Source organism: Phyllobates terribilis, unplaced genomic scaffold (genome assembly GCF_046119375.1).
Source record: "Phyllobates terribilis strain yellow unplaced genomic scaffold, ASM4611937v1 Scaffold_3__8_contigs__length_932513732, whole genome shotgun sequence".
Taxonomy (NCBI): domain Eukaryota; kingdom Metazoa; phylum Chordata; class Amphibia; order Anura; family Dendrobatidae; genus Phyllobates; species Phyllobates terribilis.
The window spans coordinates 252,734,329-252,753,310 of NW_027362763.1; the positions used below are offsets into that span (position 1 = coordinate 252,734,329).

At 38.2% G+C, this 18,982-nt stretch overlaps 1 protein-coding gene across 15 annotated transcripts in view; it reads left to right on the forward strand.

The window, feature by feature from the left end:
- The window catches only part of MBNL1 (muscleblind like splicing regulator 1), a 219,333-nt gene that overhangs the window by 63,909 nt on the left and 136,442 nt on the right, over nt 1-18,982 (forward strand). For 2 of the 15 annotated variants that reach the window (XM_073674743.1, XM_073674744.1), the window contains exons 1-2: nt 1,522-1,868; nt 2,001-2,942. The exons of 2 other annotated variants lie outside the window; for them this stretch is intronic. In XM_073674743.1, the coding sequence (XP_073530844.1) occupies nt 2,769-2,942 (174 nt within the window). In that variant the 5' untranslated portion in view covers nt 1,522-1,868; nt 2,001-2,768. Of the gene's footprint in view, nt 1-1,012; nt 1,155-1,372; nt 1,474-1,521; nt 1,869-2,000; nt 2,943-18,982 lie in introns of those variants that run through there. 11 more of the 15 variants (XM_073674736.1, XM_073674741.1, XM_073674748.1 and 8 more) reach the window with 8 other exon arrangements.

Consider the following 18,982-nt stretch of genomic DNA (forward strand, 5'->3'; position numbering starts at 1 on the left):
TGTTCTCTACTATAGACCCACAGTTGGAGTTCTCTGGAGGAGGCTTATCTCGCCAAGACTAAAAGTCTCAGCAGTCCAAAGTCAGACCTGCTGAATCCTTATTTCCCCTGACGTCACCTGTTGGAGGCCCCCATACATATTAGACGGTTGGCTGACCCTGTTCGTATCAGTGTATTCGGCCAACATTAATCTAATATGTTTGAGGGCCTTAACTTCACGCATTAGAACATGCCATAAGCTGTACAAATGTGGAAATACTGCAGCTCTTAAAGAGTAACCGTCATTTTAATTATTTTTTCATAAAGCAATAGTGCGCATGAAAATAAGCAACTGTGTAATATATCTTATCAGAGAAATCTGCTCCCTTCTCTGCCAGAATTGATCAGTCATTATCAAAATTCTCAATTTTGAGGTAAAATCTGTTTTCAGTGAAGACTTTCTCATTACTGAGATAGGAGATGGCAGCTGCTACTGATACAATTCTGTGCAGACAGGGGGGGAAGGAGGAGCTAGAGGCAGAGCTCCCTCCTCCTCCTCCCTCCTATCTACAGTACATTGAATCTTACCAGTAGAAACTGCCATCTCCTCTCAGTAATGGGAAAGTCTTCACTGAATACAGATTTACCTCAGAACTGAGAATGACTGATCAATTCTGTCAGAAAAGGAAGCCGATTCCTCTGATAAGATATATGACAAAGTTTAATATGTTCATGTGCACTATTTATTTATGAAACAAATATTACAACGACGGTTACTCTTTAAGCAAAGTCTTATTTCCTCTTCTCCTCGGTTGTCTAGTCTGTCTCATCGCATTGAAACAAAAAAAAAAGTGTCGACAAATCAGGGCGGATGCCACCACGTGGTTCTACAGCACTTCTGGCAAGATATCACCATTTTGTCATGAAGCAATAGAAAATGCTAAACGTAAGATGCCATTTTAAAGCCAGAAGCCCAGAGGTGTTCTGATAATGGGTTGCATATGAAGGGGCCAGCATCGGCATGTCGGAGGCTTATCCAGCTACTTTTTGGCAGGGGAACAGCGTGCTACAGTTTATTGTATTTCTGGAATCAAATAAACTATTTACGATTTAGCAGCGGCGGTCCCTGGAGGAGAAGAGGGGCACTCATAGATAGTTGTCTTTCTACTTCTCATGGTATGAAGGTTGTTTTTTTTTTATGTGGCGGTATAGAGAGCTTTTGTTCGTATGCTTGCCAGCTTGTGGTATAGTAACAAAGTGTCTGCTTGGTGAACAGCATGGCTTTACAGTCCAGGCTACTGCAGGGCTGTGTGCATAGGCAGGAGTGCTATAGTTTAGAAGGAAGTGAATGTGATAGGTCGGAAGAATGTACCATTTCTAAACCCCCCTCCTTTCCTTTTCTACTGGTGTGGAGATGTAGCAGAGTGAATGCAGGCTGCACACAAGGCAGAGCAGGCTGCGCAGGAGAGAGGACTCAGCCTGGAAGTCATCTGCGGTTCTTTGCTTTTCCATCTAGTGATTTTCCAAGCGCTTCGGCTTCTATTTTCGTCCCCCCCCCATCTTTTCTTTTTTTGTAAATAGGGTGGGATTGTTTTATTAGAAAATAACCCAGTTCTGCGCATTAACTGCATGCTGCACGTCGGGCAGGTCCGACCCCTCCATGTAAACGCGTTCTTTACATCCGAGGGATATTTTCTCTGCTTATTGCATAGTAATGAGCTTCTGACAGGCGCAACCTTTCATAAGACAGCCCATATTATTGGCTTTCTGCCCGGAATATTGCTGCAACATTATCTGTGATTGGTTATCTTTCTATCATGCATTGCTTCACAAGGGAAACTGCCCCTTTTTTTAATAAATCTACGATGGCTGGCTGCAATATGCTACTCTGTAAGTATTTTGCATGGGGAGAAACAGGCGAGCTTAGATTCCACGCTGCAGCCACATGGGATAGGGGATGAAGTGCAGGAGAAAGTAAAGTGCTGCCCGGTTAAAATGCTAACATGTTTGTTTTTTCTACAGGTTGGTACTAAGAAGTGCCTTTCCTGACGTCTCTGCTGCTTGGACCCGCTTATAGAGCAGTTTGCTTTTTGCCTTGCTTGCTGCCAGCTACACTGCAACGAGAGCCCAGCCACCCTTCTCATCTAGACAGACCCTTAATTCTGTATTTTATCCATCGAAATCCTTAGTCTTATACATTGGTCTATAGTATCTACAGTAAAAAAGAATACAAGGTATCTGCTTCTGTAAGACTAAATCAAGGACAGACAGACACAGGGGATAGAGAGAGAGAGGAAACCTCTATTATTATCCTACAGTGCTGCGTCTATATATGCCAAGCTAATCAATACCAATCACACCACCGCAGAACCCAACGCAATTGCCAGTTCAGCTGTGCGGAGATTACTTTTCAGAAAACTTTACTGAGAGCAGTTTGGAAAATTTGTGCCAGCACAGGGGCTGCCACGTTTTCACGCTTGCATTTTGGGCTGAATATCGGAGCTCCAAATGGGTAACTGAGAGAACAGAGAAGTTCCAGGCCTCCGCACTTATACTCGGCACCGAATGATTTTCACATCACAAATCAGATCCTTTCTATTATTTATAAGCTTGTTGGTGAAGAGCGAGAGTGGGACAGCTGTATGCAGATACAGACAGCACAGATTTACCATTTAAAAACCACAAGGAAAAAAAAAGGAGGACGACTGGAGTTTGGCTTTATTTCTTTACGTCTGAGAAGTCTTTTTTTTTTTTTTAGTTTTTATTTTTAACTACCTGTAAATTTTCAGTATGGCTGTTAGCGTGGCACCGATACGGGACACAAAATGGCTAACATTGGAAGTGTGTCGGGAGTTCCAGAGAGGGACTTGCTCACGACCAGACACAGAATGTAAATTTGCACACCCATCAAAAAGCTGCCAAGTTGAAAATGGACGAGTAATCGCCTGCTTTGATTCATTGAAAGTGAGTAAACATTCCATTCTATCTTCAGGGTAAACTTATACTCATTGTATTGCCGCTTGTATTATCTGAAAAAAAAAAATAATAATAATACTAATGCATATATATTTCAATATATAAAAAAGTGTATATATATATATATATATATATATATATATATATACACATACATATGTATGTATATATAAATATATATATATATACACATTCACTTAAATCTATAGATTTAGCATTTATATATATATACACTTTCTCTCTAAATATATGTGTGTGTATATGTATGTATATATATATATATATATATATATATATATATATATACATACAGTACAGACCAAAAGTTTGGACACACCTCATTTAAAGATTTTTCTGTATTTTCATGACTATGAAAATTGTACATTCACACTGAAGGCATCAAAACTATGAATTAACACATGTGGAATTATATACTTAACAAAAAAGTGTGAAACAACTGAAAGTATGTCTTATATTCTAGGTTCTTCAAAGTAGCCACCTTTTGCTTTGATTACTGCTTTGCACACTCTTGGCATTCTCTTGATGAGATTCAAGAGGTAGTCACCGGAAATGGTTTTCACTTCACAGGTGTGCCCTGTCAGGTTAAATAAGTGGGATTTCTTGCCTTATAAATGGGGTTGGGACCATCAGTTGTGTTGTGCAGAAGTCAGGTGGATACACAGCTGATAGTCCTACTGAATAGACTGTTAGAATTTGTATTATGGCAAGAAAAAAGCAGCTAAGTAAAGAAAAACGAATGGCCATCATTACTTTAAGAAATGAAGGTCAGTCAGTCCGAAAAATTGGGCAAACTTTGAAAGTGTCTCCAAGCCAGTTGCAAAAACCATCAAGCGCTACAAAGAAACTGTCTCACATGAGGACCGCCCCAGGAAAGGAAGACCAAGAGTCACCTCTGCTTCTGAGGATAAGTTTATCCGAGTCACCAGCCTAAGAAATCGCAGGTTAACAGCAGCTCAGATTAGAGACCAGGTCAATGCCACACAGAGTTCTAGCAGCAGACACATCTCTACAACAACTGTTAAGAGGAGACTTTGTGCAGCAGGCCTTCATGGTAAAATAGCTGCTAGGAAACCACTGCTAAGGACAGGCAACAAGCAGAAGAGACTTGATTGGCCTAAAGAACACAAGGAATGGACATTAGACCAGTGGAAATCTGTGCTTTGGTCTGATGAGTCCAAGTTTGAGATCTTTGGTTCCAACCACCATGTCTTTGTACGACACAGAAAAGGTGAACAGATGGACTCTACATGCCTGGTTCCCACCGTGAAGCATGGAGGAGGAGGTGTGATGGTGTGGGGGTGCTTTGCTGGTGACACTGTTGGGGATTTATTCAAAATTGAAGGCATACTGAACCAACATGGCTACCACAGCATCTTGCAGCGGCATGCTATTCCATCCGGTTTGCGTTTAGTTGGACCATCATTTATTTTTCAACAGGACAATGACCCCAAACACACCTCCAGGCTATGTAAGTGCTATTTGACCAAGAAGGAGATTGATGGGGTGCTACGCCAGATGACCTGGCCTCCACAGTCACCAGACCTGAATCCAATCAAGATGGTTTGGGGTGAGCTGGACCGCAGAGTGAAGGCAAAAGGGCCAACAAGTGCTAAGCATCTCTGGGAACTCCTTCAAGATTGTTGGAAGACCATTTCCGGTGACTACCTCTTGAAACTCATCAAGAGAATGCCGAGAGTGTGCAAAGCAGTCATCAAAGCAAAAGGTAGCTACTTTGAAGAACCTAGAATATAAGACATATTTTCAGTTGTTTCACACTTTTTTGTTAAGTATATAATTCCACATGTGTTAATTCATAGATTTGATGCCTTCAGTATGAATGTACAATTTTCATAGTCATGAAAATACAGAAAAATCTATAAATGAGAAGGTGTGTCCAAACTTTTGGTCTGTACTGTATGTATTTATATATATATATGTGTGTATATGTATGTATATATATATATATATATATATCTAATTTGCCATTTAACTGTTTCCTACCTGCATTGTGACTATTAACTAATTTATTCATTAGGATATAATACATAATGGCAAATGACATAATCCATGATGCTACATCTGACAAACTCAACTTTGCTTCGCCTGTATACTGTATTAATCAGACTGTAGTGGTCTGTTTACACGGACGGATCAGCAGCACTAAAAAAAACACTGATCAGTCGGTGGTCGTTTAGTAGCCTGTTTAGAAAGGCGGTAAGTAATGCGCACTGAGCAACCTGTAATACATCGCTCCATGTGCATAGGCTGCCATAGTTCTCGGCAGCACGAATCCTGTTTACACAGGATGATGTGCTGCCGAGAACTATGATTTTTTGTAGCGCACGAAAGATCACTTCACCTGATGAACGAACTCGTTCGCGATAAGCTTTAAGTGTAAATGCTCTTTAGGTCTTAATTTTCATCTAAACATTGTAATAATGTTCTGGTGTATTGGCTGTGAAATATGTGGTAGAGTCAGATCATCAGATTTCTGCTGCAGATTTGAAGCGCGGGGGTTCGACCACAGATTAGCTCCATTCGATGGGAACGAGTTGCTACCTGCTATAGATTTAGTGCATAAACTGCTGCAAAAAGTCATCTAATTTACTGAAGTGGTTTTCAAATCCTCGGCCGAAAAATCGGCAGCAATCTGAATATCAAAGTCAATTTCCTAATGAAAACATTTAGAGGTGGTTTGCAAGTGGTTTTAACACAGATTTAGATGCAAAATACGTAACAAAAATGTGTGTGTATCCTATGCAAGATAAGGGGCTTTCTAGCTGGTAATGTATATCATAGTTTTCTTGTGTGCAGATCTTTTCCATCTCTCTTAAACTATCACCATTGCATTTTATCATATGGTTGGAGATCAGCATTCAATACTTTTAAATGTGATATGTGATTTATTGCTTTGATTTCAGTAACGGAAAAGTATTTGCATCTGAAGGAATTATGCTGAATAACAACTGGTATATTTGTGGTTTATTACTCATGGTTTATATGGGTGGCGAGCAAAGTGACATGACCAGAAAAAATCTGCAGAGTGTGTGTTTTAAAATTAAGGCCATGTCCCTGCTGCATTTGATAGATTTAAAAAAACCTTACTGTATGCACTAACTGGCTCAATTATCAGCCATTAAAGATCATCCGATAGGATTATGGCCTTGGTCTGGTCTATGTTGTTTATTTTTAAAATGTATTAAAGCAAATTTGTTTTAGGTACCACAAAAGTATTCTATTACAATGTAACATCATATAGATATGTGTAAATAAGAAAAATAATTAATACATTACTGTAACAGAAAAGAGACCCCTCGGTTAACCATAATATTATATTTTAGTATATCGATGTTGCACCCAAGGTAGTGGGGTTTCAGAGGCAGTGCTATATCTTAAAGCTCAAAGTTTCTAGTTAACATCTTGGTAGAAGATTAATAGCAACATGACACAGAAGGTAACAGAATGAGTAGGGGCATGTCTGCAGCTATAAATTACTGACGTAGGTATTATTATATGGTTACTTATGTCAGTAATTTACTGGATGATCTGGTAATTACTCAAGTCAAGTCTGCCAAATTAGAAAAAAGATAGATAGATAGACAGACTGACCGAGAGATAGAATAGATATTTAGATAAAGATAGATAACTACTGCACTCACGCTTACACATATACACACGCGCATGTGCACACAAATTCGCATACACACATACACATGTATGCACACACACATATACACGTATACAAATACACGCACATATACACACGTGCGCACACATACGTACACACAAAAACACACACAAGCCCATACATTCACACACGTGCACACATGCGTGCACACACACATACATGCACGTACACACAAGGGTCACAAAAGTTTACATAGCAGATTAGAAGATGATATTGTATCTTTAAGATGTTGTGACCTAGGCTAAGGGAAGCCACAGAGCTAGTCATATTCAGAAACTGACCTCAATGGATATTCTATACTTACATCTCTCCTTCTTTAACCACTTGCATGGTTTGCTTAAAATATATGCTGTTCTCATTACTCGTCTACTCTCTTTCTTTTCCACATAAGCTCATTACCCTTTAAAATATTTACTAACCCCACACTTACTAATGATGGGGTTTAGGCTAACAAGTCGTTAAATTACATATTGATAATCACCTATAATAAACATTTATGCAGTTTTGTTTGGGGTAACTAACACATAAGAAATGCTAATGGATGAAAAAAGACACCTGCCCATCATAGTGAACAGAGGGGGTACTTGTGGTTTATAGTCATCTGTGCTTTTTTAAGCTTTGAATAACATTTATACTGAGTGTTACATTGGCTTTATGCAAACACAACGTCAATGGCGTTTTTTGGTCTAGAGATATATAGACGACTTCTTACTCAGAAATTACAACTTTTGGCCTTTTTAAACATGAAAGGAGATAAACTAGGAAATTATCTGTTTCTATGCTCTTAATGATAAAATTCAGTTCTGATGAATGGACATATAGCATTGGGTTTACTATGGGCTCAAATTTAGTGAGAAACTAGTATTGGCCTAAACTCAGATCCAAAGGATTTTTTACTGCCATAAAATAAGCAGTAAAATATTTTGCCTTACGCTTTGTTAATTATTGTCCATATGTTTTAATTTTGCTTTATTGGTTTCAGACAATTTTGTGCCTAAATATAGAAAATGAAAAAAGTTGCTGTTTACTTTGTCCTATTCTGCGTTCACTTCCAAAGCTGCATTCAGAATTCTGCCAGTAGCTGCTTGAAATTCATCTACACTGACACAGCTGCTCGGGTATTTTGAGACATCAGCTTTCTGTTGCCTTGCATTAGGGTAAATGTATGATGATGTATATTAGAGGACTGTACTGTGTGTAAACACCACATACCCCATTTTACATGATCTTCTTGCCCTGTCGTCTACAGAAACAGCTTGGATGTGCAGAGATAGTTTGGCTGTTGATTATGGGGCATCCTGCAGGTTCTCCATGGACTGCAGTGATGTAAGCCAATATCACGGCATAGATGGCTAAATTAACAGGTGTATTACTACTGATGGGAACTGATCCTGCATAAATGGAGGACCTCAAACTGCCCCTCAGTGGTTGCTATGTTTGATTTTTGGCTCATTATGGCATGGTTTGGCTCCCATTATTTTTACTTGTGAACTGTTTTTATATGTATATTATTGTCTTGTATTTGCAAAAAAATGGTATATACTATAGAGGTGGACAGAGAGGACAACGTTCATATGCCACATTGCCATATGCATTTGCAAAGCTCAAAGTACATGTCCATATGCCCTTAGTTAGGCCTCATCTAGACGTCCATTTTTCACTTGCTAGTTGTGTCCGTGTTTTTTCCCAGATAGAAAATGTACCCTTTTATAGTCTTTGTGGCTTTTCATATGTCCATTTTTGATCCTGGCCACAGATCAAATGCATTTTGGGTCCTTAAAATACTCGGACAGCACTTGGAAATCATCCTTGCCTCATCCGTGTGCGGTCCGTTTTTCACTGTTTACTAGGAGAAGCTTGAGTATTTTCCATTGGGATTTTTCCTTGTGAAAAACTCATGAAATTCTGATGGTACAAATTAACACATGGATCCCAAACTGATGGAAATCTGATAAAAAATGTTTTTTCTTGGCATCCAAGAAAAGTCACTGATGTCTGAATGTGGCCTTACATGATGGACAAGAGTGTCCTTTTGGCAGTCATTGCGCTGTTATTCGTTTCAACCTTTTTCCTCTGTATGGAGTGGCAGACAGTAAAAAAAAAGTATATTGGCATCATGTCTTTTCTTTTAACATGAGATCCTATAGCTGTACAACTTCATAGGCTTGAGGCACTCATCAGTGGTATATGTCATGAGATTCTCTGGATACATGCCTCCAGAACACTATACACCTCTGAATTGACACGGACACTGACAAGAACAGTATATCAGATGGAACTTTGTAAAAATATGAGTTATTCTGCAGTTTATATAACATTAATGATATTGTTCTTCCACATATTTGCTTCTACTTTTGCTTTAGTCTGTCTTCACAATTGGCCTTTCAATGTACTCTGCATGGACACATAATTTATAGGCTTGAAAAAAAATACATCCATCCAATTCAACCTGTTCTCCTGCAGTGTTAAGTTGACATGATAAAGTTTATAATTAAAAAGTATTTAAATACGAAATATATGAGAAAATATAGACTAAAATATATACCTTTCTTCTATTGGAAACACAGCAGAATAGAGAATCACACTCAACTGGCCAGCAAAGAGTGCCACAAAACTCACTGTAAAACGCTGTATGGTCGGGTAGACATTTCCTTTAATGATAAAAGCAGATGTCTACACATTTGACATAATGGCTCATTATGATTGTTTTTATGTCTTGTTCTTAAGAGTATAAGGAGTTTCAGTTTCATCATGCTCTAAATTCTTTCCTCAAGACACTTACTTGTAGAACTATCTGTTCCAATGTGCATTAAAGGCCTGAGAACATCTGAGAGACTGATTTAGCCATGTTAGTCACTGACCGTGTATGTATATCCCCTATATACTGTATGATGACTTTACGGGTTCAGGAAAGGATAATGCATGAGATGTCATGTCTCAATTCTCAGGGGAATAGGGTGGCTCCAACTTATATTTAGAAGAAAAGAATGGCGACTGCATTATATTCAACGGAGTCCCCATGGAATGGCGTTACCCTTCAGCTGTGCTTTTCTGTTTTTGGCTAACGTCCCAGGAGCCTTAGACTAAGTAGTGCAGAGTTTCTACTGCTGGATGACGGTAAAGGGCAACCATTCAAAATAGTCAGTACAGTATTTATGAGAACAATCTATGAACATCTATCAAATCACAGGGCTTTCTTTCTCATACAGTTTAGACAAGTTCTGCCTGGAAGGAAGATAAATAGAGTACTTTACTACTGCTGTAATGTCATCCCTGAAAGTATATCCATATATATACAGTTGAAACTAGAAGTTTACATACACTATATACACATATGCATGTTTTTGTCAATATCTGACATGAAATCAGAATAAACCTTTCCCTTTTTCGGTCAATTAGGATTACCATAATTTTTAATATTTGCCAAATGTCAGAATAATGAGAGAGAATGTTTTAAGGCATTTTTATTACTTACTGCAAAGTCAAAAGTTTACATACATTTCATTAGTATTTGGTACCATTGCCCTTAAACTGAATGACTTGGGTCAAATGTTTGGGATATCCTTCCACAAGCTTCTCACAATAGTTGGTCGGAATTTGGGCCCATTCCTCCTGACAAAACTGGTGTAACTGATCCAGGTTTGTAGGTCGCCTTGCTCGCACCTGCCTTTTCAGCTTTGCCCATAAATTTTCAATAGGATTGAGATCAGGGCTTTGTGATGGCCACTCCAAAACATTCACTTTGTTATCCTTAAGCCACTTTGTTACCATTTTGGCAGTATGCTTCAGGTCATTGTTCATTTGGAACACCCATTTCCACCCAAGCTTTAACTTCCTGGCTGATGTCTTGAGATGTTGCTTCAGTATTGCCACATAATCTTCTTTTCTCATGATGCCATCTATTTTGTGAAGTGCACCAGTCCCTCCTGCAGCAAAACAACCCCACAACATGATGCTGCGACCCCCGTGTTTCACTGTTGGGATGGTGTTCTTAGGCTTCCAAGCGTCTCCCTTTTTCCTCCAAACATAACGATGGTCATTATGCCCAAAAAGTTAAATTTTAGTTTAATCAGACCACAGGACATGTCTCCAAAAATTAAGGTCTTTGTTCCTGTGTCCATTTGCAAACTTTAATCTGGCTTTTTTTATGTTTCTTTTGGAGAAATGTCTTCTTCCTGGCAGAGTGGCCTTTCAACCCATGTTGATACGGTACTCATTTCACTGTGAACATTGACACAATCTTACCAGCTTCTGCAATCATCTTCACAAGGTCTTTTGCTTTTGTCTTTGGGTTGATATGCACATGTCGGACCAAAGCACTTTCATCTCTGGGACACAGAACATGTCTCCTTCCTGAGCGGTATGATGGCTGGATATTTCCATCTTGTTTGTACTTGTGTATAATTGTTTGTACAGATGAACGAGGTATCTTCAGGTATCTTGAAATTGTACCCAAGGATGAGCCAGACTTGTACAAGTCCACAATTCTCTTCCTGATGTCTTGGCTGATTTCTTTAGACTTTCCCATGATGCTACACAAAGAAGCAGTGTGTTTCAGGTGTGCATTAAAATACACCCACAGATGTGTCTCTAATTAACTCAGATGTTGCCAGAAAACTTATCAGAAGCTTCCAAACACATGACATCATCATATGGTCAGACCAGAATCGTTTAAAAACCTATTAATCTTAGCGTATGTAAACTTTTGACTTTGCAGTAAGTAATAAAACATTCTCGCTCATTATTCTGGCATTTGGCAATTATTAAACAATATGGTAACCTTAATTGACCTAAAACGGGAAAGGTTTATTCTGATTTCATGTCAGATATTGAGAAAAACATGCATAGGTGTCTTTTTATATAGTGTATGTAAACTTCTGGCTTAAACTGTATATATGAACTCCTCAACATTGAAATTCCAACACCAAGAAAGAAAAGATGTGGAATTATAGAAATCAGAAGATCAACAAACACGATAATGATATGCAAGAGATGAAAAACTGGAAAAAATTTCAAAGCATCTTAATTTATTTAGTATCAAGTATGAGTGCCACATGAAATTCATACACTTACTGTAGATGCCTTGGCATTCTAACACCGAGGTTATTAATGGTTGTCTGTAGAATGTTCTGCCACACAGACAGCTCTGTCACATTGATTAGGTTGTGGAACCAGTAGTATGGTCTAGGAGCCATTTTTGAGCACAACAATGCCGGGCTGAATGTTGCTTGTGCTACTGTGAACAGCCTGTGTGGACTAAACTTGCTACCAAGGCCTTCAGGGTCTCCGGACTTGCCTCCCATTTGGAACTTCATTGGTCGGCAATTACAAAGAGAGCTACTAACAGCAGATTTTGATTATTTGTGTGCCCAACTGCATTCAGCGTGGTAGACAACCATTAATAATCTCATTGGTAGCAGCAAAGGTGTGTAAGTATGTGTGCTACTGCATGTAGTTCTTATAGTTGATAATGAATACATAGAGGTTTTGAAAATGTTGTTTTAATTTTCCAACCATTTGCATATCATTAACATGTCTATCGATCACGTAGTTGCTGTAATTCCATGACTTTTACTTCTTGGTGTTGCAATTTGAACTTTGTACAGTACATACAGTACTGTGCAAACGTTTTTAGCAGGTGTGGAACAGATGATGCAAAGTATGAATGCTTTCAAAAATAGAAGTGTTAAGAGTTTTATATCAAGTCACAACATGCAAAGTGAATGAACGAAAGAAAAATCTAAATTAAATAAATTTTTGGTGTGACCACGCTTTGCCTTCAAAGCAGCATCAAGACATCAATTCTTCTAGGTACACTTGCACACAGTTTTTGATGGAACTCATCAGGGAAGTTGTTCCAAACAACTTGGAAAACTAATCACAGATGTTCGGTGGATATAGACTTGCGCCAACCCTTCTGTCTCTTCATGCCTCTTAATCCCAGACAGACTCGGTGATGTTGAGATCCATATCATGTCTTTACACTGAAGATAGTTCTTAAAACTACATTGCCTGCATGTTTTGGGTTGTTTTTCTGCTGCAGAATAAATTTGGAGTCAATCAGACACCTCCCTGATGCTACTGCATGATGGATAAGTATCTGCCAATAGTTCTTAGCTTTGAAGAAACCAATAATTTTGACCAAATTACCAACTCCATTTGCTGAATTGCAGCTCCAAACTTGCAAGGAACCTCCACCATGATTCACAGTTGTATGCAGACACTCGTTATTGTACCGCTCTCCAGCCCTTTGGGATACAAACAGACTTTTGTTTCAGCCAAATATTTCAAATTTTGTCTCATCTAAAGAACCTCAGTTCCTATGTTTTGTGCTCAGCTGGGTCACTTATCCTTGTTTCCATGTCAAAAGTAGGGTTTTCGGCCACAATTCTTCCACAGGCAATTTCTGGCAAAACCTCTCCAGTATTTCGTTGTATTTTGGTCTCAATGGTTGCTGCCAGTTCTGAGCATGATGTGTCTATCATCTGTCACACTAAGTTGCCTTGGCGGACGACTGCACCTACAGTTGTCATAGGTGTCCATTTCTTGGTGTCCTCAAGTCAGATATTTATCCATCATGCAATACCATAAGGGAACCAGCTAATTGGCTGCAAATTCATTCTGCACAACCTTCCTGCTTAGAAGAATTGATGCTTTGATTTTGTTTTGAAGGCAAAAGTAGGTTGATAAAAATAATCTATTAACATTTTTCTTTTTTTTAAGCATTGGCTTTGAACCATTTTTCCCACATCTGCCTACAACTTTTGCACAGTATTGTATACATTGTGGGAGGAAATTTATTCAAACAGGAGAACTTACTCCATGAAGATATTTCTTATTCACACTTTTGTATCATTAATAATTAGTTAGTACTAATGAAGAAAAGATGAAAAATTAAAGCAAAAAGTAAAGCATTGTAATTATCAGCATCATGGTAGGTAGATGTAAATACTTGTATGGAGTGACATTTACAGTTACAGTAGGCATTGCTGTGCAGTGTTTGCATCTTGCAAGGGCCTTCAAAGATGCTTCTCATTCTTCAAGATCATATTGATCATCTTGTCCTTGTGTCAGTTTTTAAACCAGGGATCGCTCTTCAACGTTTCGCAATCTTGTTCCCCATACATGAGACATTTGTTTCATGGACTTTGTAGTTAGCAACACAGGCAACCTTTCATAGACTCATGAAACATTTTGCATTCAATGAGTATATGAAGCGTGGATTTTGGAGCAAAATCTGTTCCAATATTCATGTAAAAAACCTCTATGTGAGCTCATATTGAAGAGCTTCTTTACCGGTATTTTGTCTGCCGGTAACCTGGAGGATTAAATGTGACAACTAATTTTCTATCAAAATAATGTAGCTGCAGGGTCAAAGAAACCAAATGTGAATTATTAACAGTCTCTGTTGTGTTCGGACAGAATAGAAATTCAGGGTTGTCTACCTTTTTTCCACACTTGAACAGAAAGCAAAATATCTGCACAATATCAGGGTTTCTAGAACTCCTGTAGGTTACAATGTAAGCTAGTTTCAAATGATCAATATAGGAAAACAATCTAAAATCCTTCCTAAAAGGCGTGATCAAACTTCTAAAAATAAATAAAAAACAGCAAACCAACATACAAAAAAACCCCACTGGTGTTACACTTTTTTTCCCCTCAATAGCTTACTTAGTCTTGGTGTACAACTAGCTAGGATAAGATTAATCAGTTGGATAACCCTTTTAAAGGTGTATTCCAGTGATACAAAGTTATCACCTATACAAAGGATAGGTGATAATTTCCAGATCAGTGGGTTCCAACTACAGAAGCCTCTACCACTCACCAGAGCGGGGAACATTTGCCCCCTGCTTTAAACAGAAGCAGTACGCCTGCTCGACTGCAGCTCCTTTCATTTATTTTGATACTGCCGAAGATAGCTGAGTGCCTCCAGGGTTGGCCCCCAATCACTATCCTGTGGAGATGTGACAATTTCTTATTGTAGGAGTATGTTTTAAGTTAAGATGTATGATAAGATACAAATCTAATATCTTTGGCTAATTAGAAACATTCACCATGCATGTTAACTCATTGTGATGTCCTTACAGTATTTATCAAAAATAAACAAATATTTCTCACTTGCAATTTTCCAAAATGTCAAACACTGTATGTAGCATGCAGTGCATTGTTTTTCCCCAAATTTTTGTTCACTATCTGAAGTAGGTGATTTTTCCTTACCTTTTATCAATTTATTTAAAAGTAATTTTTTTTACTAATGGCCTTTCCTTTGATAGACTTCAACCTACAGTATGTTATGCCATTCCTTTTTTATGTATATGAAGACCATATTTTTCCTCTTAATATTCCATTTTGGACTTGCTGAACATATGTGGTTTTAATGTGCATGGGCCAAAATATTTCATGAGATAAATCTCAAATTAACACGAAAGAAATGAGCCGAAACACGTTAATATAAGTGTAATGCTTAGGTACACATTCACACTGTATTGACCAACATAACCTAGAGTAAAAACAAAATAAAATAAATACTCTGCAGTAAATAAATAAATAAATAGTAGTACATATAAATAACATAGGGTACTTAGCTGACACTGTCTTGATCAAAAAAGTGTAAAAGTCATCCCAGCACGACAAGGTGTACCCAATTAAGATCATTTCAGGTTCAGGCAGGTGTTTAAACAGTCAGGCCTGGGTCCTGCTCTGCCCCCATCTATTGAGGTCGGCTGGCACACAGAGGTTTAATACTAGACATTGGGTACACGTACCCAATCAGGATGGTCCTATGTCTAGTATTAAACCTCTGTGTGCCAGCCGACCTCAATAGATGGGGGCAGAGCAGGACCCAGGCCTGACTGTTTAAACACCTGCCTGAACCTGAAATGATCTTAATTGGGTACACCTTGTCGTGCTGGGATGACTTTTACACTTTTTTGATCAAGACAGTGTCAGCTAAGTACCCTATGTTATTTACATGTACTATTACTATTTACTTGTTTATTTACTGCAGGGTATTTATTCATTTTGTTTTTATTCTAGGTTATAAATCTCAAATTGTAATATTTTTTCTATGTGGGTAAAAGTGACAGATAGATAGACAGATAGATAGATATATAATTAATATACATATAGATAGATAAGTAACAGATAGATATGTAGATAGATAGAAAGTCACAAGTATTTCTTTTTTATGACCTCTTAGACTCATCGGTTTCCTTGTCACGAGTGTTTACTTCTGTATTCGGCATTCTCTAATGCTGTTTTTAAACTGTTCCAACTTGGCCTGGAAATGAATCTCTTGTGAATCATCAACAGACACTTGTTTCTCCCTTTAAGGCTTTTTTTCAGTGTACTGAAGGTCGATTCATAGCTTTGGACTGTAAAGCTGGAGTCAGGTTGCAAACCAAGTCCTGTAAATGTACCATGGAAAAAAAAGTGAAGTAACTCCAGAAAACCTAGCAGAATAAGGACCACATTCACGTGTGATTTTCAGATTTATGAAGAGGAGTCAGCTGTTCTAGCAAGATCCATAACAGTGTGCATTATAGATTAAAATATTTGGTAGCCCACTTGTTGAAACTAAATGGAATATATGCAAACACACACAAATATTCGGCACCTTAAAGGGGTTTTCGACCACAGCTTCAGTCACATAGGACTCTGTAGAGGAACAGTTCTCAAGCCACATGTAGTCCCAGGGGTCAGACCCCCATCGATCTGGAACTTATGCCCTCGCTTATAACAACAGAAAGCTAAGATTTACTTTGAAACTGGTGTTTTAGAGAAAACGTACTGTAGATTGAAAAATGAGCTGAGCAAAGAGAATAGGCAAGGAAAGGGTAGGGTCCACTTGGTGCCTTCTTCTTTCTTCTCGATCCCTTGACCTTTGACAATCAAGCTGAGCTGGGCAGGGAGAAGGTGGAGGGGGCCGCTCCGCTGACTTCTCTAATATGCCGGCTCATTTTTCAAGTTATGTTTTCTCTGAAACACTGCAAATTTAAGAAAAAATCTAGCCTTTGAAGGCAGTCTGTCCCTGTTTTGTGCATGCTTGTATCATGAATCTACTGACAGGTTCCCTTTAAGCAGTGCTCTGAAATATTAACTAATGTCTGCATGCATATATACATTTGTGATGAGCTGCCACTGTAGGATGATAAAATTGGAAACTTAAAATTACCATTTACCTTATGGGTATGCTGAAAAAGAGTTATAAAATTGTATTATAGGTACATAGATAAAATGGATAAAATAAAAAAATTAACAGTCCAAATAATTAAGGAGTACTTACAACTATTCTGGTATCTGAATAGTTATAGATAAATGCTGAACGGATTGCTGAGTCGTAAATAGAAAAAGACTGTGACATATCTCTGAAAAGGTGCAGTAATCATATGATCCTTTGAATCAGTTATGCAGAAGTGACTTTTGTAACATCAATTACTCAATCCATTTGGGAAATTATAATAAAAGTGGGCACAGAACGCCATATTCTTGATAAATCAGGTCACGGTTAGATTCATTCCAAATTCCGCATTACACCTACATTATATAAATGTTAAGCCACAGTCGCTGTACTGCAGAATTTAAGTAACTACCGTAAGCTATACCTTTTACTGCTGCAAATTGTAACTAAATACAGATCTCTAAAGCTTCAGCTTTAATGGTGACATTGGGAATTTTACCTTAGTCATGATTCTGTCAATTTGCAGCTCTTCGAACTCCCATTTCTTTTGGCTGATAGTCACTGGATACGTCTCTTTGTTCTTTGCTGACTAGATAGAAGGCTCAAAATATAGGTCATAAATAAATCAATACAATCAACTATATTTAGCTTATCTGTTGTCACCGCAGTGGGCAGATACTCTGAATTCTGAAAGAGATTTACTTTCTGTGGATATTTTTTAATGCTGCTGAATGTTTTGTACAGTTTGATGCAGTGAGATCCACTTTTATGAACAGAAGTGAGTCAGATAGGGAAATAACACCACAAGGAGTATATAACCAGGAAAGATGGAATTAATCACAAAGTAAACACTTCCAATTAATACCTTACTCTCACTAGACGGGGTTACAGATATTCCATTACAGAAGGTACGAGTAGCATAATGCTAATAGTTAAAGCACTCATGACTTTTTATTAAGAAACCCAACTGCATATATTCTTATGTTATGTCGAATCCTTAAAATCCTTGGAAGAAAGCAGAAGGACACCACCAAAGCATAAAGAGCCTCGCCGCATACACATTAGACTAACAACTAGTCAACAGAATTCGCCAATATTGGATGTCAGGGAAAGAAGGATCCGACCTGTGGGACTTTAATGACAGATCCTTTTGTTCTCTCCTGAGATAAATTGTTGCTTAGTAGATATCTAATGTGTATGGGGTCCTTATCAGGGTTGCCAACCCTCCAAAATTCCAGGTCAGTCGGAAAAATTGGTCATTTTTTTGCCCTGTATGTAAAAAAAATTAAGGAGTCCGGGATTTTTTTGAAGGTGAATTAAATTATCCAAATCATTTTGATTGTTATTATCATCATTTTTCAGTTTACAGTGACTGCACCTGATGTCTTTATATCAGAATTATGGGCTGTAGACACATATCACTGATAATCATAATGACTTATTATGGTTTTCCAATGTTTCTGTAAAAAATATTGTCTGTCCGTGATTCTTTGATAGGCTGTCCTGAAGAAATAAAAAGTCAAGTTGGCAACCCTGGTCCCTATAACACAATACCATATGGAATATTACAGCTCAGTGTGTTAACTTTTGAAATCATCTTCAGGGAGATCTTATACTTCAGTGTGAGAAGCTAATTGTAATTTTTTAAAGATTAGTCACACCCTTCTCACAGAGCACACCCTCTTACAGTTGCCTACTCATTAAAATTATGGCTGTATAGCTGTGCATTTGTTGGCTGTGCCCACCCTGCATATTATTTGTTTGTGATGTGTCTGTGGCTCCTTTATCCTGCTCTTTATATAATGCAGTTTTATATGGCATAATGTATCCTGCTTGTGCCTCTTCCTTGTTTCCTTGTTTCTTATATAGCACCTGCATGCTCTGTACGAGCTACATGTGTGTCCTCATCCCTCACTTATTACTATATAATACAGTATATTATGGCCATATACTTCTACCGAATTCAATCACAGTTACAGGCAGATGGACTCTTCCCGCACTTGCTGCACTGCCCTCTGTGATCACTCAGATGGTTGGGCTAAGTCTGGTGACAGAGCACCCCAACTGTTTTCCATATTTTTTTTAAATATTGTAAATTAGCATTGAAGGGGGCAACACGGTGGCTCAGTGGTTAGCACT